General features: G+C 41.8%; 1 protein-coding gene across 3 annotated transcripts in view; it reads right to left on the reverse strand.

The window, feature by feature from the left end:
- clybl (citrate lyase beta like) overlaps positions 1-25,502 on the reverse strand; it is a 69,544-nt gene that overhangs the window by 7,965 nt on the left and 36,077 nt on the right. For all 3 annotated transcript variants that reach the window (XM_034923399.2, XM_034923398.2, XM_059029998.1), the window contains exon 3: positions 4,645-4,833. In XM_034923399.2, coding sequence (XP_034779290.2) covers positions 4,645-4,833 — 189 coding nt within the window. The remainder of the gene's footprint in view (positions 1-4,644; positions 4,834-25,502) is intronic.

Raw genomic sequence — 25,502 nt, forward strand, 5'->3', positions numbered from 1 at the left:
GTCCTTAATGGAGAGTACCTTCTTGTCTCCATTGAAACATTATTAAAGGGTCCACATTCTGAAGCTGTCAATTACTCTGTGTCTGCGAGTAACCCTCTCCATTTGAAAGTCATATGCCCAGCTCTGTGTAAGATGACAAGAGGGCAGGTAAGGACTAAAAAAAATTGATACTACAAGAACAAACACGAAGGCGGCAAGTGGACAAGTTTCAATTAATTTTCATCAAAAGAAGATTAAATGTTTCCGGCCTGCTGAAGTGTTCACTTCACAGAAGAAAAAAAGAGGGAGAAAGAAACTGGGGAGGGGATGAAGTAGCAGGCCTCAGCAATTCTTTCAATCCCAATGCACACCCAATAGTGTGTTGGCAAGAATGCCCACTGTTCAGGATTTGTGGGAGAATTGTCTCCCAACAAAGGAGGGAGAGTTACGCTTGTTATAGTCCAATAAGCCATGTCAGTCAAACAAGTACCCAGAGAAGGGACAATAGGAAAGCAAGAGCTTCTCACACAAAAGGAAACAAGTAAGCCCATCTTTTAGTTACAAATGGGCCTCTAGGTTTCATTCCTAATATAAATAAAAAAAAGAAGGAAAATAAACAGCAGTAGGATTTACAGCACCAGTTACAATCAAGGGATAAGACAGCATTCCCAAATCGCAAACCGCTCGGGATAGACAAGTAAGTGAAAGACAGGGAAAAGAGAACGGGGGGAGGGTTGGAAGAGCCAACAGGGGGGGAGAAAAAAAAAACAACACACATCGATCTTTACTGAACCTTTTGTCTTCTAATATCAGTAAACACTTTAAGAAAAAAGAAGGTTAATAATAAATTGTTTCTATCCCTTCAACTCCTTACACATTATTTTTCAAACACTGTGTTTGTGAGCAATATGTTATTTTTGTATTTTTTTTGTATTATTTTTTATTAAATCAACTCTTATATGGATCTAGCAACTGTCTTTTGCTGGGGAGATAATGGCTTTCATTAAAAGTGCCCAAGGAAAAATAAAACATGCTGCATTTGAAACAAAAAGGGGATTAATCTACACTGTGTATATTTTCCCTATAATTATTTTTTCTTGGAAGGTGGGGGGTGGTATCAGCAGGAATGGGGCTCCAGTTGCTTTACGGCTTTAAATTGCAAACTGCCGAAGCCAGTGCCTGTGTTAGGTAAGTGCAACATAATTTCTTCCCTGTTCACAATCTGACATGCCCTGCTGAGGGTATGAATTCTAACATGTGTAACTCATGTCACTCCATGTAAAATGTTCACTGGCTGGATGTATGAAATTCATGTTTAAGAACACTGTGTACAGTGGCATAAAACAATATTCCTCACTTCTAACATGAACTGCACTTTAAGCGTTGGAATGGAGAAAATACATTTCCATGTTTTTCTTCTGATGGTTCACACACAAAATATAAAATAAAAACTTGTATTAATTTTGTGTTTTAATTTTAGCTCATTTTGCCAGTATTTGGTGCTCCTGATAAAGTCAACTCCATTTATTTTTTTATAATTTTTGCTCCGTGTCTTTGATATGATATTAAAGGTGTTTGACTATTTATTTTATATTATTCATTTGTTATTCCCAGTGATCTGATATGTAAGCTTAAGCTTATGTCTAGTAGTGGCATCGTACTATTTGTTGTGATATTACTATATATCCAGCACAGCATACTTCTATTCCAGAAAATAATGCTATATACTATGTAGTTTTTGTTGAATCTCAGTGTCAAATATGATCAATTAGGTACATAAACACACATTGAGATATACATGCATAAAGTGTTTGCTTAATTAAAAAGGTCAGCCTAACAAGGGCCAGTTTGTGATTAGGCATATCCCCGGTTTTCATTTTAGGATTTTACTGTCTTTTTAAAAAAGAAAAAAAAAGTTGTCTTGAAACAAAAACACACCTGTCTGCAATTAAAGAGAGACGAAATTGAGTACTGTCCAGGAAAATAATATTTGCGCTAATTAAGAACAGTAGTTGAAAACTTCCTGCTGGTTGCCTCAAGTAGCCACAAGCATCAAAACTTCTTCCAGCCTTTAAAGTTAAGAGGCATGCCCTTACTTACATTTTAATATTCATCTTTAGTTCACTATGAAGGGTGAACACTGAATACATTCATTTACCTTTTACTGAACTTAAACTTTTATTGAAACCACACTTATTGAAATTACAATTCTCCTTGAAGTGCAGCTTGTCATGAACACTGACCACTAGCGCTCTCGCTCTCGCTCTCTCTCTGAATTTTTTTCCCCCATTTCTTCCAATAAATTTACTTAATAAAACATTTAATACATAAAGTATATTGATGATTGACATTGTGTACTTTAGTACCATACAGTTAAATAGTGAAATACCATTATTTTCACATTTTAAAATATTTTTACTATAACAATTATCCGCTCAAGCATGCAGTCTTTCCTTCTGGCTCCAAATATTTACCTTGAAAACTTGAAAAATTATTATTTGCACCAATTTCTGGAGTTTCTTTTCTTTTTTTTACGTGCACTGACAAATATCTGTGGATTAAACTAAAGTAAAGGGCCTTAAATATATTGATGCCTTTCAGCAAAAACATAAAGAGCAAATACTTTCAAAATGATGAACATTTGTATACTTTTCAGCTAAATCAATGAGGTTTGTTACAATTAGCATTTAATGGGAATTCCATGCTACATTTTCTGCTGTTTTCACAGTGGAGCAAAAGTAATCCAGGAGTTGAATCTGGTAACACCGTGTAACATTTTTTTTTTTTTTTTTGGTTCCTGGGTAGTAAGTGTTATTTCCTAATTGCTTACGCCTCAAAAGTATAGAAAATGGCTATTATTCCCCACAAACTTTGCTTTTGTGACCACGACAGTGATATTTTGAAATTCACCTATTTTCCAGAACATTCCAGATAGATTCAGTGCTGAGTAAACTTGGAGTAACTTCTAGAACTTTCTAGAACTTTCCAGTAATATAAATAGTAGTATAAATACAGGGGCCTTAAGCCCACCAGTTCAGTTTAGTTCCAGCTGCCTAAGTGGATACATATCTGTATTTTTCTGAGATGGCATTAAGGTCATAGGAGACTTCAAAATGGTGGCATTCCTGATGGGTCTCCAAGGCGGTTTTACCAAGTTTCCCTGCTATCTTTGCCTTTGGGACAGCAGGGACACCAAGGCGCACTACCACAGGCGGGACTGGCCACAGCGGACCGAGTTCTCTGTGGGGAGGAACAACGTCAAGTGGGAGCCACTGGTGGACCCCCGGAAGGTGCTGATTCCACCACTGCACATCAAATTGGGCCTTATGAAACAATTTGTCAGAGCTCTAGATAAGGAGTCGGCAGCCTTCAAGTACCTTCAAGACTTCTTACCTAAGCTGTCTGAGGCAAAGGTCAAAGCTGGTGTCTTCGTCGGACCACAGATAAAGAAGATCCTGGAGTGCAATGAATTCCCCAAGAAGCTCACTAGTAAGGAGAAAGTGGCTTGGAACAGCTTTGTCGCAGTGGTTCGGGGCTTCCTGGGCAATCACAAAGCCGAAAACTATGTGGAGCTGGTTGAGACTCTGGTGAAGAACTACGGCACAATGGGCTGTAGGATGTCCCTCAAAGTCCATATCCTTGATGCTCATCTTGATCAATTCAAGGAGAACATGGGAGCGTACTCGAAGGAGCAAGGCGAGCGCTTCCACCAGGATATACTGGACTTTGAACGCCGCTACCAAGGACAGTATAACGAGAACATGATGGGAGACTACATTTGGGGGCTGATTCGTGAAAGTGATTTACAGTATAATCGTAAATCTCGAAAAACTACTCACTTCTAAATCTTTTGTAGTCATTTTTGTATTACTTTAGTATAAATACATGTTAATTTGGATTCATATGTTGTTTTTTTCTGACTTTATGTGAACGAAAAGACACAAATTCGCCCGTTTTCTCATTGGAAATAGGTAAATTTCAAAATATCACTGTCCTGGTCACAAAAGCAAAGTTTGTGGGGAATAATAGCCATTTTCTGTATGTTTGAGGCATAAGCAATTAGGAAATAACACTTACTACCCAGGAACAAAAATTGTGTTACATCAATCCGGGAGCAGTTAATGCAGTTTTGCTCCCAGATTTGATGCAGTTTAGTTTTTCTTCCGTGTACACACAAAAGCTGGAGTTGACTCTGCAGTTCAGTTCTTTGATCTGTGCATGTGTAAAGCACATCTTTTCATGTATGGCAATGTGCAATCAAAAAAGGAAGTTTATTTAACGCGGCTTAGTTTGTTTAATGTGGGACAACATTGAAATGAATGTGCAGTCAGTCGCACTCACATTAAGGTAAGTGTGAACAATACAGATTGTGAGTCCTGCTTCAGTGTGAACTCAACACCGCTCTGAAATGCCAGTGTGAAAACGGTATACGTGATACACACCAGTAAACAAACTCGAATGTGCATATTACTCTCTCCTTAATTCTCTCCTGCAGTGGGGCAACCATTACACCTCTCTCCTATTCTTGGATTCCATTTAGATAGCAATTCTGAAATCAGTTCTCAGGTTGCAGGCAGTAAAATGGTTAAGCACCCCGTTACTCTTGTTGCAGCTAACACGAATTTCAATAAAATCAAGCATCATGCTAAATTTAACACTACTCACCCATTTGACCTCTTCAGTGTTCTCAACCTTGGGTAGCATCAGAGCTGGAGGCAATACCTCTGACTGCAGCACTGCCTCCAGGTCCAGTTCTGCAAGACCGCTGGACACAGAGTTGACCCGAACACATTTTTCTGTGCGGCCCAGATTCAGCGCCTGCAGCATTTTCGGAATTGTGGTTCTTGCTTCTGCCTTTAAAAAAATGTAATAAATAAAAAAAATTGCAAATTGGATCCATATTGTATTTTATAAAAGACATAAATAATCAGAACTTTTTGTACACTGTAATAGTGTTTTCACAGATACTAGTGTTGACTTAGTGACAGTACATGCTTCCTCAACAGCAAAACTACGTATTCTTAAACACTAAAAAACTTCTTCATTGAATATATTAGTATTTTTAATAATGGGACTTTACAATATTTAATGTTAATATCTTAAATCTTAAGGATCTATCACAATTATGAATAATGGATTCATATATACGTGTTGTATAGGATGTTATAAACCATGGATATAAAAAAATAAAACAACATGCTATAGCAATATAGAGTTATAAATCACGTAACAAAGGTTTTAAAGAAACCATATTGCATTATAACACTATTAAACTGCATGGAGCTTTCTGCTAGTGTTATTAAAAGAATATACTGTAATAAAGTGTTTTACCTTGTTATTAATCTAAACACATTTAAATGACACGTTTATATATGCTTATCAACAGAACCTTAAAGTGTAAACCTTTTGTTTTAAACACAATCATGATTGTACTGAAATTTCCATTCACATGTCCAGTAATTATTATCTGCTGCTTTTCATTAGTCCATTACTTGTACCGTGTCGTTAGAGAATATGTAGTTTACCTTCAAAACGTTAGGGTATTATCATAACCCTGGTTCCCTGAGATAGAAATGTAACTATTACCATATGGGTATTGTATACCAAAGCTGCTCTACGAGCCAGTGATGCAGTCATGGCCTGCTCCCGAGGGCACAAAAAGACTACGCTCACAGACCTCAGCATAATATTTCCTTCAAGCCTGCTGCAATCACAGACACAGCTACACTGAAGGTTAATGGTTACATTTCTATTTCAGGGAACCAGGGTTATTATAATAACTGAATGTTCCCTTTCAATCTGCTCTTGAACTGCCCCGATATCAAATCGTACTGTGTTTTGTTTTATTAGGACTGAAGTCATTGTATTTTGTATCTTGCTCTTAATTGTACTGTAATTCTTGATATGTATTTTTTGTATACAACTGTAAGTCGCCCTGAGTAAGGGCATCTGCTAAGAAATAAATAATAAAATAATAAAGTACGAAATGTAACCATTACCATATGGGTGAGTGTACCAAAGCCATCGCAAGGGCAAGATTGCAGAATGACTGGAATGCTACAAGGCTAAGCCAAAAGGCTGCCCTGTGCTTTACCATACGGAACCCCAGTAACAAGTAGCAAGGGTGAAAAATTGAGAGAGAAGCTCAGCTCTATGCCTGTGTTAGCTAACACTAGTTCTAAAACCAGGGTTTTGAGGATCCGCGACATTCAGCCTGTAGAACCTAGCAAAGGTATGTGGAGTAGCCTACATTGCCGCATTGCATATGTCCTTGACAGTTGCACCCTGGAATAAAGCCCACAAAGTTGCCATGCCCCTGGTGGAATGGGCAGTGAGCTTTTCTGAAGGGGGCAAGTTGGCCAGCTCATAGGCAGTCCTGACCGTGTCTGCTATCCATTTGGACATCCGCTGCTTAGACAGGGCTTGACCATGGGACTTCGCCCCATAGCAGACACAGCAGGAGCAGTGGGAAGGCGTATAACAGTTGCCTTGGCCACTGGTGTGCCAAAGCATCTATTGCCAGCGGATCCCCGCCTCCTCTTATGGAGAACCAGAGGGGACAGTGGGTTGATTCCTAGGAGGCAAAGAGATCTACCTCTGCTCTCCCAAACATCTCCCAAATGAGACTCACCATGTCAGGGTGCTTAGTCATTTTACTGAGCTGCTGGGGACTATCCATGACAGGAGGTCCGCCGCCCAGTTTGTCACCCCGGGCAGATATATTGCCCGCAGTAAGAGGAGGTTCTCGTGTGGCCAAAGCAAAAGCTTGCATGATGGAGACTGTGCAAACTGAGGCTGTCCTGGTGGTTGATGTAAGCCACCACTGTTGTGTCGTCTATACGGACAAGCACATGTCTCCCTTGAACCTCCTGCAAATTTTGCAAAGCCAGGTAAACTACCTTTCAGTTCCAAAACATTGATGTGGAGACCCTGCTAAGGGAGGTTCCAACAGACAGTGGCCAGCATGGCACCGGCGTTCAAGCACTCCTAGACAGGAGGCTGTCTGGGAAGGCGTGAGCTGGCTCTTTGCATGATTCATCGTAAGGCCCAATTGAAGGTGGCCGATGACCAGTTCCATGTGGGCCTGTGCTGGAGACTGGGCACAAATGAGCCAGTCGTCCAGATAATTGAGCACTCTGATACCTTTGAGTCTCAATGGGGCAAGGATAGCTTCCATGCACTTTGAGAAGGCACGGGGAGCTAGGGAGAGGCCAAATGGCAAGACACAGAACTTGTACGCTGTTCCCTGAAAGGTGAACCGCAAGTACTTCCTCTGCGCTGATTTTATGGGGATGTGGAAACAGGCGTCTTTGAGGTCCAGCATGGTCAACCAGTTGCCTGGCCTAATTGACTGCAACAGCTGTTGCATCGTCAACATTTTGAACCTCCTTTGGCTCAGATACAGGTTTGACCTTTCTGAGGTAGAGGATCGTTCTGAGGCCTTCATCCCGCTTGGGCACTAGTAAGTACCTGGAGTAGAACCAACTGGAGGGAGTCTATAATGCAAATAGCCTGTTTTTGCAGCAGAGACACCACTGCGGTCCTGTGGGTCCGTGACTGATGTAGTCACGCCCCAAAAAGGAGGGGCACCATGCTTGAACTGCAGTAAATAGCACAGGGTCGATACTGTATGGTATCGGGCCAGAACCAGGTCAGTACTGGTCTGGTGACTAGCACTGGGTCACTACGGGTACGGGCCGGGAACGACGCTGGCACCGCTGTGAGTAGGTGTATCTTGGTCCTGCGCAGTGATGCTGAGCCCAACAGCTGCTCTTGCTGCATGTGTGCTGAGCACCACGTTGCAGACAGGCCTGCACGTAGTATCTGCAAAAAAAAAAAAAAAAAAAAAAAAAAAGAAAAAACATTTCCAACAAACACTGTAATATAACAATTATGCTAAAAACGCAAAAACGAGAAATAATATCCTGAGCTATGCAGCCTGGGGAGAGGGCACAAAGTCAGCCGACTTATGTTGCTGGATCCCTGGGAATAAGCAACTTGAGCAGCTGGCTAATTACACAATATGTGTAATTAGTAAAAACTATTAGAACGATCAGTTTACGATCACATATAATTTGTGTAAAAACACAATACAGTCAGCACTCGCATATCCGATGCTATAAAATTTTGACTTCAGTGACGGTTAAACGAGTGTGATGCATATCTGATTATTTCACCTGATTTGATGTGTATGTAGGTGAGCACATTGTAACCTGCCCTCTACCACCCAAACAACCCCCTGCCCTGCACACACACATTTCGTAAGGAAATAAAAAATATGACTTGGGTTTGAGGAACTGTACAGGGAGAAATATATTGTAGCGTGTATTTCTTTTTTCTTTGGCACTGTTGGCGTTTTCTTTTTCTTATTTTTTTCTTATATCTGACATAAAACAAGAGATGGATCATGATGATAGTAGATCATTCAGATTAAGCAAGGTCAAGGCAGGATATTTACAGCAATCCGTGTCGAATGTTTTACTATTTAAAGACAGTCCTCCTGATAGTTTTGTTTTTTCATCCAGAGGGGTCTTTCATTGATTTTTTCATTGAAATTTGTTAGCGCACAAGTTGGGGGAATAACACAACTGTAAAACAAAACACAAAAAAAGGAACACAAAGATATAATGTCAGAAAATACATAGCTGAAAGGACTCACTAAAATAAGTAGGCTTCCATTTAGATGTACTGTAGTTGGTTCTGTTGGTACAGTACTATATTTTCAACAGTAGTATTATTTTAATTCAGAATGATATGATTTTGAAAATATCACTTGCCAAAATAGACGACACGTGGACTGTAATACAGTACATACTTTTAAATCCTGTACTTACTGTAGCATTATGTAGAATTCCCCACTAAACGATCCAACAGCAAAATGAAATCAAAATGTTACCCATGCACAGAACTGCGTAAAACTTAAAAGGCAATTTAGCTTTAGATTTAAAAATAAAAAATAACACCAGTTTCCAGAATTAAAACAGTATTCAAAGTCAATATTCAAAATTGCAGAATATAGTGCTCGATAAGGCCTTAATGTCACAGTTCACTTGCAAATGAAAATGCGCAAAAGCAACTAAAGATCACGGATTTTAAAAAAATACATCACAGTGTCAAACTGTTTAATGATTAACTTTTACATTACCGTAGCTTTTCTTGTTCTCTTTGTTTTTGGAGGAAATGCTGTGCAGCTGCACAATAATAAAGACAGACTGATTTGCCATGCCAGAAAATAAAAAAAAAGAAAACAAACAGTTAAACAAGTACATTGTAACACTGAAGAGATGGGCTTTGTACCAGAAAACCGGTGACGGAGTTGAAAATCGCGTGTGACGGGTAAGTGCTTGACTTTATTCTCAATACAAGGGCGGTAAATGCAACTGACGTGTACCTGGGTAACAGATATCCAAGTGCTGACTGTAAATATCACAGATGGAAGCAACAATGTACTTATCTGAACAAGGCTCTCAGGTCAGGAAAAATGGCGCCGAGTTCTGTGAGTGCAGCCTTTTTGTGCCCTCGGGGGCGGGCCATGACTGTGTCACTGGCTCGGAGAACAGCTTTGGTATACAATACTCAAGTTTTGGGTCTTTAGGAGGTAAATACCCATACAGTAATGGTTACATTTCCTACTTGAAGGCAACACCATATTGCTGCATAAATCCCCCTCTGAATCAAGTTACTATGCATTTTGTTTAAAAGATAGCAGTGGTTAAGACACTGTATGTCACCTTGGATAAAGGTGTCTGCTAAATACACAAACAATAAGAAGTACCTTTAGTAGATAGAAAGCGTACACTGCTTTTTATGTTTTGAACTGGAACTGAAAATGATCTACTGAGACAGTAAGAGAAGAGGCCTGGATGTTCCACTTAAGCGATAGTGCCCGTCGATGAAGGCGCTACCGTGTGGTAGCTGACCGTGACTGGAGCTATGCGTCCCGAGCCGAAGGCGTGCAATACAGAAAGTCAAAATGAAAAAGCAGGCACTTGCGCAGATTGATTTTAAGTTTGATTCACCGGTAATGCAGGGACGTACCAGCGGGCATCTACTGTGTATTAATGCCCACTATAGCTGGAAGCTGATTGGCTGATGACACAATCGTTTTCTAATGTAAGTAACTTCGCCTTCGGCACGGGACACAACTCCATTACGAGGTCAACTACAACGTGGTAGTGCATCGACGGGCACTACTGCTTAATTATTATGTTGTATTTAAAATTCTCCTTCATTTAATGCAAGTTAAATATTCCAGTTGAAGGCACATGCCTTTTCATTACAGCACAGTGAAAATAGGGATGGAGAAGCAATGCTACAGTGTGCTGTAATGATACGACTGGTTTGGAAGAGTTTTATTAAGCAGGGCGATTCATAAACAACAAGCAGCATTACAGAACATTTCTTTTTTTGTTCAGGTTTTCATGGGTGTTTTTAATGACCTACAATAAACTGCAGCAAATTTAAAAATGGACTCACTTTTCATACTTGCATGTATAAACCTAATGTTTAGTCTATGTAGTAATGTTAATAAGTGGTTTAATAAATCACCCATGAGGAAAACCCTGGAAGGATTCACAGAGTCAAATGGGAGTGTTAAGATTGACGAATGGGAGGACTCGCAAAACATGGCCAAAAGAACCCGTATTGGAGCAGAGGCTTCCTTGAAAAGTTTCTGCATAGACCAAAGTCAAGTCAGACAACACTTATATTTGAAGTTTAGTTCAAATAACAATGTTCCTGGCCAATTAAGAGCTCATTTCAAACATCTTCTATTTTCACATGGTGCGTTGTTTATACATCATTCTGTCCAAAAATATATGTATGTTTACTTAAATAAACACAAATATTTTCTAAATGCACTTTTTGTTTTGTTTTATATTTCATAAGGGATATCAATTTCACATCACAAAATAATCACCTGCAATTACCAGCAAAGGCTCTTGTACTTACAAAAACCTCAGGTGTAAAATAAACCCAGGTTAAAATGAATCACATTTATTTGTTTGTTGTCCCATAGGAAATAAATATTGAGTGTCCTTGCAGACTTATATTTTTATATTATAGGAATGTGATATGCCATTAGGAAATTACAATTAGACAAACATTTCTGCTGCACCTTCAATATAATGCTATTTTGTACACAATATTTTCTGGTATAATTTGCAGAAACCTTTTCAAACACATGCACACTTTCAACCTGCACGTGCTTTAACCTGAAATGTTATGCTTTCATTATTTTTTTTGTTCTTTTGCATTGCCATACCTCTTTACAGTGATTACCTATGCTTTGGCATGCTTTCACTAGGCTTCATTACACTTTGCTGTACTTTTACTATGTGAAACTTTTATAAGGGATTCTCCAGATGAAATAAAAGAGGGAACAACTTCTGTCCAAGGCGACAACATACCACAGCATTGCACAAGTCTGATAATGTAATGCCAATCCAGAAGATGTATGGCAACTGATGCTTACCTGTTTGCTTAAACACAAGGTTCACCCTACAAGCACAGTAAATTAATTCCTGCATATCCTGTTCTGATCCTTGTTTTGTAGCAAGCAGAAGCATTATCGGTGTAAGTTACTGAAGTGAAGCAGTATTTACAGATTCTTCATAGATTTTACATTGTCCAAAAATGAAGGGAAATCTAAAGCCTCTTTCTTTGATTAATGTGAATGTCTTTGAAATAAGTCACCTCTAATAAAGAAGCAAAACTGCATGAAACCCCTTAAAAAGATCCTTCATTACAGCACACTTCTCACTATCACATGCAAAAACACAGGTCTCCTGCGCCCTCAACAAATGTGTTATAGAGTGGGAGTGTAAAGGTTTAATTAGCTTTACAAACCTTTTACCTAATTCTTTGTAAAAAAAAAAAAAAAAAAAAAAAAGTATGTATCTTCAAAAATCAGATGACCCTCAGGCAAAGCCAATTTATTTAAAATAAAAACATGTCTGGTGGACATTTAAACTCCCATCCAACAAGTATTAAGGACAATATGGGGATGCAGTACATTTTATTACTTGTTGATGTACAGTATGTGTATACAGTATGATATGTTCGTAAAGCCAGATCAAGAATTTGCGAACGATATCTACAAATATGACAGCACACCATCAAGATCTCAACAGGTTCAAGTCAAGGTATTACTTAGGATCCCGTAAAAAAAAACTTTTACAGAAATACAGGCAGGCTACATGCTGTAAACTATCCAACTACCAAGCAGGCTACAGAAACGTGAACATGCAGACATCTGGAAAATGTGTGCTGCACAGTCCCCAACAGCTCTCAAGAAATATACAGATCTATTGAAAGAGTTAATTTTAGAAATATACAAAGTTCTTTAACTCAACACACACTAATATATATGTTATATATGTGTACCCTCAACCTGAACCTGAAGAATAATACAAGGATACAGCACAGTAATGCAATACTCTTATTGTTACTCTTATTGTTGTCTGCTAAACAAATAATAATAAAGTCTTTAAAACGGTACTATAAATGGAAAAAGGCTAAATTGAAATCGTAACTGTAGCAAAAACACAGATTTAAACATCCAGGAAAACGATAGGTTGCGGATGCAACCCCGGTTCCCTGAAAGAGAAAATAACCATCAAGGTATGGGACATTGCCGTCAGGCAGTAGGGATTGGCTGAGCTTTATGTCAAAGCTGCCGATAGGCCTCCGCGCAAGCTGCCGTGTAAGCCCGCCCCCCTGGGAGCTTACTATACGCAACGCGCGGAGAGTCACTTCCTCTTTTGCCCTTCAGGCCGTGAAGGCTTCCAGAGCGACCTCGCGGCTTGATGGTTATTTTCTCTTTCAGGGAACTGGGGTTGCATCCACAACCTATCGTTCCCTTTCAAGTCGAAAATAACCATCAAGGTATGGGAACAGTGTACCCAAGCCGTCGCGAGGGAGGATTCTCGGCAGTATGACAGACTTACGTCATAACGCAACTGCGTCTATGCTCGCAATGACACCTGTCCTAAGGTGGAATAGTCACACCATATTGTCAACCACTATACGTCCGCAACCTGAGGCGTCATAGAGTGTAACACAGATGCTCCAAATGACGGAGGATTCCAGTACATTCAACCGGTAGAACCTCGTAAAAGTATGCGGTGTAACTCAACTGGCTGCAGCGCAAATGTCAGACACCGGCACCCCTCTAAAGAGGGCCCAGGATGTTGCCATACCCCTAGTGGAATGTGCCTTCAACTGCCCTGGTGGCGGAAGGCCCATAGAATCATATGCTAACTTAATAGCATCCACTATCCAATGGGAAAGGCGTTGCTTAGACAACGGCTGACCCAAAGTCTTAGAACCATGGCATATGAACAGCTGTTCTGTTTGCCGCACAGTCCTTGTGCGGTCAATATAACACCTCAATGCCCGCACAGGGCAGAGCATGTGTAACCGCTCTTCCTCTGGGGAAGAAAAAGGAGGAGGATGGAACACCATCAACTCGACTGGTTGGTTCATATGAAACGGGGATATGACCTTGGGTAAAAAGGCCGGATTTGGACGCTTGGAGACCTTAGAACCGTCTCCTGCGAAACGAGTACATGATGAATGCACCGAAAGTGCATGTAACTCGCCCACGCATTTTGTTGATACCGTGGAGAGGCTCGAACTGTGCCTTGGTAAGGGCTTCTAGCACCACATCAAGGCTCCATGACGGTAAACTGGTCATCCTTGGAGGCCGCAAGCGTCTTGCGCCTTTCAGGAACTGAGATGCCAGAAAATGGCAACCAGGTGATAACCCGTCAATGCGTACATGGCACGCCGAAATGGCGGCTAAATACACTAAGTGTAGAGGGAGATTTCCCCTCATCTAGCAGCTTCTGCAGAAACTGTAATATCACTGCCATAGGGCAGGAGACCAGGTCATGGCCCTCAGCCAGACACCAACTTTGAAACAATTGCCACTTATACGCATACTGCGACCTAGTAGAGGGCGCTCTCGCACTCTGAATGGTCGATATAACCGCCATCGAAAGCCCTAAGGCTGACAGGCGCTCCTGCTCAGGGGCCAAGCCCATAACTACATGAGTTTGGGGTTTGGGTGCCACAGCCCTCCTTGGGCTTGGGACAACAGGTCCGCTCGCAGAGGGAGCTCCCTCGGGCGACCGTGCAACAACTGCACCAGACTCGGGAACCATATTCTCCAAGGCCACCGAGGAGCAATCAGAATCACTGTCGCTTGCTCTACCCTGACCTTCTCCAAGAAGGCGGGGAGCATCGGAATCGGTGGAAATGCATACAGGAGCCCTGGCGGCCATTCGTGAGCCAGTGCATCGACTCCTAGGGGGCTGTCGAGGTCCTTCACCGAGAACCATAGGGGACAGTGCGTGGTCTCTCGCGAAGCGAAGAGATCGACTTGCGCTGTGCCGAACCATTCCCAAATGCGCTCTACCACCCGAGGGTGAAGACGCCATTCGCCTGCAAGAGGACCTCCTCTGGACAGGAGATCCGCTGCGTAATTGACTCTGCCCGGTAGGTGAACCGCACGCAGAGAGGCTAAATGCGGTTGTGCCCAAAGCAACAGCCGTGTTACCATCTGGTGAAGACCGGGGGACCGCAAGCCGCCCTGGCGGTTGATATACGCCACTACCGTGGTGTTGTCTGACCGCACTAACATGTGCTTGCCTAGAAGCACTGGCAAGAAGTGCCGAAGGGCGAGGTCCACCGCTCTGAGTTCCAGAGCATTGATGTAGGCCGACCTCCAGGGTCCTGACCACACTCCACGAGTCCCCGACCCGTTCCAGACTGCTCCCCAACCCTGGTTGGAAGCGTCGGTCGTAATAACCTCCCTTCGGAAGATGGGACCCAAGCGTACGCCCTGGCTGATGTTCGACGGAACTTTCCACCAGCGCAGTGCTTCCCAGCAGGTTCGGGATACCCTCAACCTGCGGTGTTTGTCTCTCCGCGGATGCAATGTGAAGGCATTGAACCAGGCCTGCAGAGCTCTGGTGTAGTAAGCCCAAAGGAAGGGCTTGCGAGGCGGCAGTCATCAGCCCCAGCATGCGCTGACACAGCTCCATGCTGACTGTTTCTCTCAACCTGAATAGGGTTGGCTACTCTTCGTGTCGACAGGGTCGCTTCCATGGACAGTCCAGATGCGACCCAAGAATTCGGTCTGTTCGCTCGGCACGAGGCGGCTCTTTTCTGAATTGACCTTCAGACCTAGCCGCTGAAGATGGTCTGTAACCATCACTGTGTGCTGTGCCAACTGCTCCTTTGACTGCGCGCAGACGAGCCAGTCGTCCAGATAGTTCAGCAGTCGGATGCCTTGAGCCCGCAAGGGAGCTAAAATGGCATCCATACACTTCGAAAAGGTTCGAGGAGCTAGAGACAGGCCGAATGGCAGGACACAAAACTTGTAGACCCTGCTCTGAAATGCGAATCGTAGATACTTCCTGTGACCCGGACAGATGGGAACGTGAAAGTACGCATCTGTCAGGTCTACGATGGTAAACCAGTCGCCCTGCCGGACAGACTGGACAATGTGCCTGTGCGTAAGCATCTTGAACGACAACACCCGTAGGTATTTGTTCAGTACTCGCAGATCTAAAATAGGGCGGAACCCGCTGTCCTTTTTTGGCACTAGGAAGTACTTGGAGTAGAACCCCTGGTCGGTCGGAGCAGGGTCTACTAGTTGAATGGCATGCTTCTTGAGCAATGCCTGTATTTCCACATTCAGAGCTGAGGACTGGAAGGGTTTGCTTGGCCACATTTTTGCCAACTGCTGTGACGCCTCACGCGCCTTGACGGAGCGTTGCAGCATCTCCTCAACCGCTGGGCCAAACGTGTGCCCCGGTGATATCGGAGCATCTAGCAATGAGGCCTTATCAGGCTCCTGTACCCTCGCCTGCGAGAGCCAGAGCTGCCTTCTTGCCACCACAAGAGAAGCAATGCTCCTGCCCTGTGCTCGCGCATTCAATTGAGCCAGCTTAACCAATAGCTGCGCAATTGCACCCAGCTCGGTCCTAAGGGCAACAGATGGGCACTCAGGCAGATCACGGAAAAGCACCGCCTGGTAGACCGTCAGGAGGCTGGCCACGTTAGGCAGCCTAACTGCCTCTGTAGCCGCGGCGTACCCCTTTATTAGGTGGGCCTCCGTAATCCTACACTGCCTGTTAGGGCAGGAGGGGTCCTTAGCCAGCCCCGATAATGTTGGCGCCTTTACCAACGCGGCGAACGCAGCGCCCACTGGTGGGAAGGACGGTAACCCAGCTTCGCTCGCCCCATGCATGGTGAGTGCCGAAGCGTTGAGTACCGAAGTGCGTGCGTCGAGCACCGAGCGTCGAGCACCTGAAGTGCGTGCGTCGAGCGCCGCCGCGTCAAGCGCCGAGGTGCGTGCGTCGAGCACCGAAGTGCGTGCGTAGAGCGTCGATGCGTCAAGCACCAACGCGTCGAGCGTCGAGCACCAGGCGTCGAGCACCGAGGGTGCGTGCGTCGAGCACCGAGCGTCGAAGCGCTGAAGTGTCGAGCACCGAAGCGTCAAGCACAGAGCGCCGAGCACCGAAGCGTCAAGCACCGAAGCGTCGAGCACCGAGCGTCGATGGAACGTGCACTGAGCGTCGAGCACTGTGCCCCAAGTGCAGAAGCACTAAGCACCAAGCGCAGAAGCGCTGCACAAAGCGCCGAAGCGCTGCACCAAACGCAGAAGCGCTGACACCAAAAGCGCCGAAGTGCAAGTACCGAGCGTGGAACGCTAGCACAGACGCCTTCTCGTCAGTTGACCTGCAAAGCGGAGACGCTAAGTGCTGGTACAGTGTCTGATGCTGTGCAATACTTACCTGATGGTGCTGGGGATTTTGCACGTTAGTGGTTATCTTCCTCTGTATAATGAATGGGAATTTTTTTTTTTTTTGTGTGTGTTTGGACGCTGCAGCAATATACAGAATATATAAATGTGTAAGAGAGGGGACTGTAGTATACACTTACCACGTGGTGGGTAGAACGCGCCGCGGTGGGGAAGGAAGACTGCAGAGCAGACTACACACACACACACGGTCTAGCCTAAGCGAGACCGAGGCTGCAGATATGCGCGTGGCCTAAGGCCAACGCAACACGCGTCCTAAACAAATAATACAATATATATAAACAATATATATATACACACAATATAGTACAAAACCCCAAAAAAACAATAATACTAATAAACAGAGGAAAGACGGGGAGACCACGAAGAAACGCGATGCCGAAGCAAAGCGTGAAGGAAATATATAATGTAAAAACAATAATAATAATAATAATTACTCCGAAGAGTATAACTGAAATAAACTCGGAGAAGGGGATGAACCAGCTTCTCAATCCTAAGCTTATTGAGTACAATCAGTTAACAGCGCTAAGTCATACCGCTACTGAGGCTGAAGGCAAAAGAGGAAATGACTCTCTGCGCGTTGCGTATAGTAAGCTCCCAGGGGGGCGGGCTTACACGGCAGCTTGCGCGGAGGCCTATCGGCAGTTTTGACATAAAGCTCAGCCAATCCCTACTGCTTGACGGCAATGTCCCATACCTTGATGGTTATTTTCGACTTGAAAGGGAACCAGGGTTAACATTGTGCTTGTTTTTAAACGCAATTATTATTATTATTTATTTCACAGCAGACGCCCTTATCCAGGGCGACTTACAATTGTTACAAGATATCACATTATTTTTACATACAATTACATTATTTTTTACAAATTATTTGTTTATTTTTTTCATACAATTACCCATTTATACAGTTGTGTTTTTACTGGAGCAATTTAGGTAAAGTACCTTGCTCAAGGGTACAGCAGCAGTGTCTCCCACCTGGAATTGAACCCACGACCCTCCGTTCAAGAGTCCAGAGCCCTAACCACTACTCCTAAAATTGCTCATACTTGCTTTGAAATCTGCCTCACCTTTCTGAATTGTTGGTACAGTAATTTTGCCTTCCCCATGACCAGCACGCTGCTTATGTAGGAGCGCCTATCTGGTTGCATTGCAGGCATGATTGAGCGAGTGCATACTTCCAGTTGAAAGTGGACTCTCTCTCTCTCTATGTATATATATGTTTGTACCTACATTACCTTTTGATTTTACACACACACATACATACATATATACATACACACACACAGCTACATTGTATATTTAAACTTTTATTTAAATGTCATTCCCTAATATGGGATGTTCGATGCAGTGATTAAGTTATGTACTAGGTTCTTGCAGTAATAAGATAAGCTACAAAGAACAGCCCAAAGTAACATCACGTTTCTGTTAAGAAGCATTTTGTTTTATAGCTGTACAATACTGCACTTAGGCACAAGAAAGAGACATGACTGGTGCCTAGGATTACACTATCAGACAGTGACTGAGGTGGGACCTTCCTCTCTCAAGTCCAGAACTTACTGCACAAAGATGCACTTAAATAATAAAGGGCTATCCAAGCAAATGCCTTTTGTGCCGGTAATGTAAGCCTGCACTAGCATACTGAACACAAATCCAGCCAACGTACAAATTAAAGTATTGTAACAGGAAGGCAGTAAGTTTGAAAAAATCAAAGTAAACATTCAGTCAAATGCCTATCAGGGAGACAGCAGCACACAACAGCAGATTCAAAACAGATGGATGTAAACACTACCTGAGAAGAAACGTGAAGGTTTAGAAATGTGGTCAGAGTTAAACAGCGTGAGGAAACAGTAGCTTACAGTTGTCAGGTCAGATCACAAACAGGCCTCTAAAACCAGTCTGAGACAGCTCTGCGGCACAACCGATTTACAGGGGTCTGGACTGCTGATAATTAGTGCAAGTTTAGAATCGAATGATGGCTCGCCACAGTTACAGGAGAATAATAAGGAAGCCGAAAGGTTAATGAAAGCTGAATAAAATCACCTTCAGCCAGGGAATCACACTTTCTTGAAAGGTTAACACATGCCGCTTAGTAGGAGACAGAATTCAGAAACGCATGGTGATCATTACTATATGACATTGCATTGTACACACCTCTACAGTACCGGTTTTGAGGGACTTCGCAAGGGGCAGTAAAAAAATAACAGTGAGAACCAGCAGACTGCATGCTTTCTGCAGACAAACTGATGCTCTTCCTGCAATTGCCACAAGCGGCACAATATAAAGCTTCATGTACAGCACACTGTGGCGACAGCAATGCTGCATGAACTTGTTTTCTAGAGCCCAGTCATAATTAAAGCCTTACAAAGAGATGCCATCGTGACCACAACAACAATACTTCAATATCAGTATAAGGATTATACTGTAGATATTTCGCCACATAGCTACTGGTATATACATATAAATTAAATTATTATAGTTTTTCCCTTTTCCTTTCATTTGTATTTTACCATCCACAAGAAGCAAACTATACATTACTTTTATTACTTTTGAAAAAGGTGGGGTATTGAATGCGTTTTGTTTGAAAATGTCAACATTTTTTCAGGTTGTTCTGTTAAAAACTTAATCAAGTGCAAAATCAACGTAAAAACATACCTAAAGCTCTCTGTTTAGCAAACACTACAAGCTAACTGGATTGCAAGTGCATAAAGTCTAAACTATTGATTTCTGATCCAAGCGATACCCACAGCAGGATGCTGAAATTAAAAGAAACTCTTCTGATTGGCCTTTTGGTCTCTCAGTCAAGATGACTGCTGGGATGACACACATGATTCAATGGTTTTCAAATAAAGCAGCAGGCCTTCCCCAGAAATAAAACCATTTTAAAAGATAAAACAGAATACATTACACATTTAACAAATGAAAGGAACCATTAAAGACTTTAATTCCATCTCTGGGATCTTATGAAGTAGTATAAAGTTCCCTCAGTGGAATTAGTGTCCTATATCAAATTGTCTTACATCCAAAATTACCTTCATGACATGAATATTAACACATACTAATGCATGTTAATAAGTGTTTGGGGGCTTCATCTAATCATGTTGAGGGTGTACGCACTCTCAATGTGATTAGCCACCGGACACTTATAAACAAGTCATAAGATCTAAACAGAAAAAAACAGAAGAAAAGCTGATATTCGCTTATTTGATCTGTTTATTCAGGATGTTGTAGTTTAAATGTCTCCAATGTTTTGTCACTGTCACTCTGCAAATATCATAAGCATAGTTGCTGCAAACAGGTTCCAGTAGCAGCAAAGATAACAGATATTAATTTCAAATGAATAAATGAACACCTGTGTCTGTACATTACCTGCAATTGGAGGACAGCAAAACAATTCAAAGTTTCGCCCCACAATCCCTCTTGCTATCCACAAACCTGCAATAATGTTTTTTTATTGCTTAAATTAAATATTCTGAATGATGTTTGCAGGGGCCACTAAACACAACACAATTATCTAGCAGGTTTAGTTGCACAGGGTATTAATGCTACTAAAAACAAACAAAAAAATGCACTTCATGAACCCAATTTTTTTTTTTAATTCTTTAAAACTGTGAAGTCATGTGATGAGTATAGAAAAAGGTCACTGGTACACAGGCACTGAATACCAGAGTTGTACTTGTGATCCCAGTTTACTAGTATAAAGGGTCATTTACCTGGTTATCACTCTGTTAACTTATTGAGAAAGTGATGAGTATACTGCATATGTGCTTTTCAAATACATTTTGTGGTATCTTCTGGCTTGCCGTGGCAGTTCCTAATAAGTTTTTGTTTTTTATTTGCAGATGTAACGTATGACTCATCTGTTTTTCTGGTACGACCTAATTTTGCAACCGGCTGTGTTTAAAATCAGCTGCAGTTAGTAGTGAAGTACTGGCAGGAGTGGTTAGTTTGCTTGTCTAGCACACAAGCTGCATTGTGTAAAGACGACAGCATTTTACAGCATTGTAACTGTTTAGATATAGACTAGATACTGTATATAGAGAAAACGGGGAATTTGTAGAATTTTTAGGCAGTCAACCAAATTAATTTTCTTTTTGCTGTAATTTGCTTAAAAGCCTGGGTGACTGTAACACAGTAATACGTCGCATATCCGCCCGTCACATATCCAGCCTAACCGTTTATCCGCCATGATCAACCTCTTCAGCAACGTTAGTTTATTATTGAACGGAGAAGATTAGTTCAGATATCGTAGATCCTACCAAAGTTTTTGTGCTCCGTGTGCTCGTGCGCTGCCATTGCTGGTAGTGTCACATGAGCTGTTCAGTATGTTGATATGTAAATAAATCATGTTTGCCTGCAGGGCATATCAACTTCAGCCTCCATCTTGATCTCCTGCCTGTCACTCAGCAGCGAATGCACGCACCCACACGGCAGACGGCTACCCTGTCACAAGCATTAATACCCTGTATCTTTCTAAACAAGGGATTTAGGGGAGTGCCCTAATAAAAGCTGAATCTCAAAACAATAATTGTGTGAATATAGTAATTGTTACAGCTGTGTATAATGGTATTTAAAACAGGATTCATTTCTCTGCCTTTTTACATATCCGCCCTTACTCTGGTCCCACTGCAGTCCGATATTGGACGGATTACTGTATATATTTAAATGTTACTACTGCAATGGAATCCTCCTTGAGAGGAATGTTGGCTACAGCAAGCGTCAAATTAATGCAGTAACACAAATAGGTGTCGACTACTGTGCCCACGTCAGTAGTGTAGAGACAACTTGGCTGGCAAGTGCCTTTTTAAAAAACACGCTCTTACACATACATACGCACATGCACACACAGTCAAATATACATGGTATGGTGATTATGTATGGAATGCTTTACAAGTCCTGTTATCTTTATTCTTGGCTTTTATGGAAGAAGTAAAGGATGGCTATATTTAAATGCCTACTGCGGTTTACTCAATTAAACTCTCAAGTGTTTCATAAAACCCAACTTGTCTGAAATATTATCTGCAGACGGAAAGAATGGCATGTTTGTGAGTATTCCTTTGTGTTATTGTACACGTCTTCCTTTTTTATGATCCTTGTAATTTTTCAGCAGGGCTCCAGCAGCCTCCCTGTGAAAACATTCCATGACCATTACACAATCTGTGCTGTTCTCTACCACGAGCATCAACCAGAACCCCCTAGGTGCAAAAAAAGAAGTGCCTGTCATTTGATAATGAGCCTAGAAGAACTTGCTTTCTTTGCTCTTGGGCCCAGCGTTTTGTGACGTTGGCCTGCCTTGAAAGTATGGGCAGCAGTGTGGAGTAGTGGTTAGGGCTCTGGACTCTTGACCAGAGGGTCGTGGGTTCAATCCCAGGTGGGGGACACTGCTGCTGTACCCTTGAGCAAGGCACTTTACCTAGATTGCTCCAGTAAAAACCCAACTGTATAAATGGGTAATTGTATGTAAAAAATAATGTGACATCTTGTAATTGTAAGTCGCCCTGGATAAGGGCGTCTGCTAAGAAATCAATAATAATAATAATTTCAGAGAACCCTTCCTTCTGCTACCACTGCCTCATTTCTACAGTAGGAATGCTTAGTTTGGCAAGTAAACAAGTTCAAAATTAGCCCACAAAAACATTTTCAAGCACGCATCAAGAATGACTGCCTCCAATTTAACTGTCTCTATGTATCCTTTATGTCCAGAAATATAAAATGCATATGTAACAAGTCATGTTATGTTAGGTGATGTACTTCTGTGGATGAGAGAAGGAAATGGAATGTAGCACTGTTTACTGGACTAAACCTTTTGCACTTTGGTTAAGATGTTCAGGGTCCACAAGGTTTGTGCCCAGATACACATACTAGAAAATGCTCAGTCAGAATTATAAGTCAAATAGTGAAACGTTTCAGTACACTGAAGAAGGCTCTTGTCCTATAAAAAGTTTTACCAATAAAAAATAATTTAAAAAACACCCAACATATATCTTTTGTTTAGTTAAAATAAATCATTAAAGGAAAATATTAGTCAGAAGAAATATTTGTTATGTGTGTGACAGACAGCGAATGAATCCGAGTCAGCAATCTCCCTCCCGACCTGCGAGGGCGCTGTGTAACAGGAACAGTGTGCCCCGGGATGGATGGTTTGATGGTTCATTCCAGTGTCAGTTGGAAGTGGGCTATCCAGGAAGGGGATGGAGCCACAATGCCAGAAGTCATCGCCCTAATACGGTAGGCGATGTGTCAGTCACGGATTGGAGGAGACATGATCCGAAGGGGGCGGGACTGAAGGTATATTGGGGGATGTGGCCAAGCGATCTGTTCCTCTGTTATGGTTACGATACGACCTGGAGGAGTAAGGCGAAACCGTGAGTGTTTAGTGTTTAGTCTCGTCTGTCTGATTAACTGTTGTTATTTGTCATTGTAGACAGCTAAAATCTGGAAGCTGTCGCTATTAAGCCAGCATCAAACTCTGACTATCACTGAACCATTGTATTCACTGTTTACGTATTTACAACACCACTTGCGCCCAGAGCACTCACTGTTGGACTGGTGGACGCGTAGGTGCTTGAAAGCGTGTGTATTATTATTTTGGGACTGAACCCTGTGGTTTTACTGACTTTACACATCGTTGTGTACAGTCACTATTATTATTTGAAGCAATTAAAGCTTCATTTTCACCATTGAACTGTTGTTGGACTATTGTTTCTAACCACTGCATGACCTCAACACCTGTGCACTACAAACCACTTTTGTTTTCAGGTTCTTTTCAGATAGCTGTGATGACAGACCTTCCTTCTATACCAGGCATGTGCAAGCAGAACAGAACATTTAGAGTTACTTAAATACACCAAAACCACCAAGGAACATTGCAAATATATCAGTAAGATAAAGGCACTGCTAAGTATTTGACCTTCTTGATCCCAGAATAGGTGGGTAAGAATATTGTCATCACCATTTAGGCCGATACCTATAGCCACACAAAATGTAAAGATCCGGAAACTACGGGTAGGGATATGGTTGGGGAATACAAAGCTATGTCTATAGGGAGAAGAGATAGTTGGCCAGGAGAGATGTGGCATGCAGCAAGCACAGGGGAGCTTGACCCAGAAGAGCTGATGCAGAATGAGAGGACACTGCAGACCGGAAAGGATCGGCCCCATTTCATACAAGTAACAAGAGAGGGTTTCTTGAGCATGGCAGGAACATAGCTGTCATGTTCATAGTTACCTACTTGAAGAGCACAGGAGCAGAAAACAGCAGGCCTTTCAGGTTCAAGATTTGTCATTGTTTGTAATACAAAGGCTTAAAAATAAAACAAGTGCTAGTCATCTTCGTTTTTGTTCCCTTCCCTAACATTAAACTGAGCAGTTTCACAGAGACCATGCCTTTTTTTTGTATAAAATTTAGGATAATCTCTGCTATTTTAACACAGTTCTCTGCTGAAAAAAGTCACAAACCTCTTCCCTTCATATGACATTTTCTAATGTGACAATGCATGTGATGCTAAGATTTGACCACAGCCATCTAGAATTTAAGTCTTTAATGTTTCTGCACATTTGTGAATAGGTGAGCTCAGTCCTCATATTGGGCTACATACTCCAAGCCATTTATTCCAAATCGTCATTAGCATTATTTTTGTCTGATGGAGGAAAAAAACACCATTTATTATTCTAAAACAAATAAGAAACAACTCAAGGCTACCCACAAGCCCCAGCATCACATATCTGAAGTTTTTTTGTTCTTGTTCGGTAACTTTATTTGGTGAGTTTGTGAAAATATCATGCTAAGTAAATTGTTTTGAGAATCTAGCCCATTGTCACCTAAAGGCATGTAAAACCCTCAGACAATGAAAGAATTTCAAATCACACACTTTTCCTATGAGTGGTCCAATGGGTTGGTGGGATCATAGCGACTTCACAAATAAATGTACCGGCAGCTCCAGCATTAAAAAACTCTGATTTGCTTTTTAAAATTAAAATAAAACAAGAAGAAAACATAATAAGAGGCTCGGTTCAATAACAACAACAAAAAAATAATTTTATCAAAAAACAAATGCAGGCAACTTCAAAGGCTCTGTTGTATCTAATGATACAGATGCTGTTTTTCCCTACAGACTGCTTTTCAACCTCTTCACTCTATAGACTGGAACTACGGGGTGTTACAACGAGATTCCCGGGGACAGGAGCGGTGCTGCAATATATTTGACTAATCTCAGAAAGAACATTTGCTCTTCAGTCTGTCTTATACACTAACGCTTACCCAAAGACTTTTCACTGTACTGAAATGATCTTACTTAAATTAATACAAACTGGAAGTGAATATGAATTATACACTGCTCTGTATACAAAAAAAAAAAACGTAAAGGTTTAGATTTGTTCTGCATGTTAACAAAATGCAGCAATGTTGTTATTAATTAATGTACTTCCTATTATGCAGATGATTTCTATTGAACTAACCCAGGGACAAAGAGGCAGCAGCAGTCCCAATACTGACATAGCAACCCTTCAAATCAGTGCTACAGTTCATTTACGTGAAGATGTGAAAGTGCTCAATCTCATTCTCCCCCCGCAGTTTCTAAACAGAGTATCTAAAAAAGTGGTATCGCTCGCCTTGTTAAACAAGAAATTACATCATTAGACTACAAATAATGTATAAGGAATCACTATGGCAATGGAAGCAAATTGTTAATGACACA

Source organism: Acipenser ruthenus, chromosome 9, assembly GCF_902713425.1.
Source record: "Acipenser ruthenus chromosome 9, fAciRut3.2 maternal haplotype, whole genome shotgun sequence".
Classification (NCBI taxonomy): domain Eukaryota; kingdom Metazoa; phylum Chordata; class Actinopteri; order Acipenseriformes; family Acipenseridae; genus Acipenser; species Acipenser ruthenus.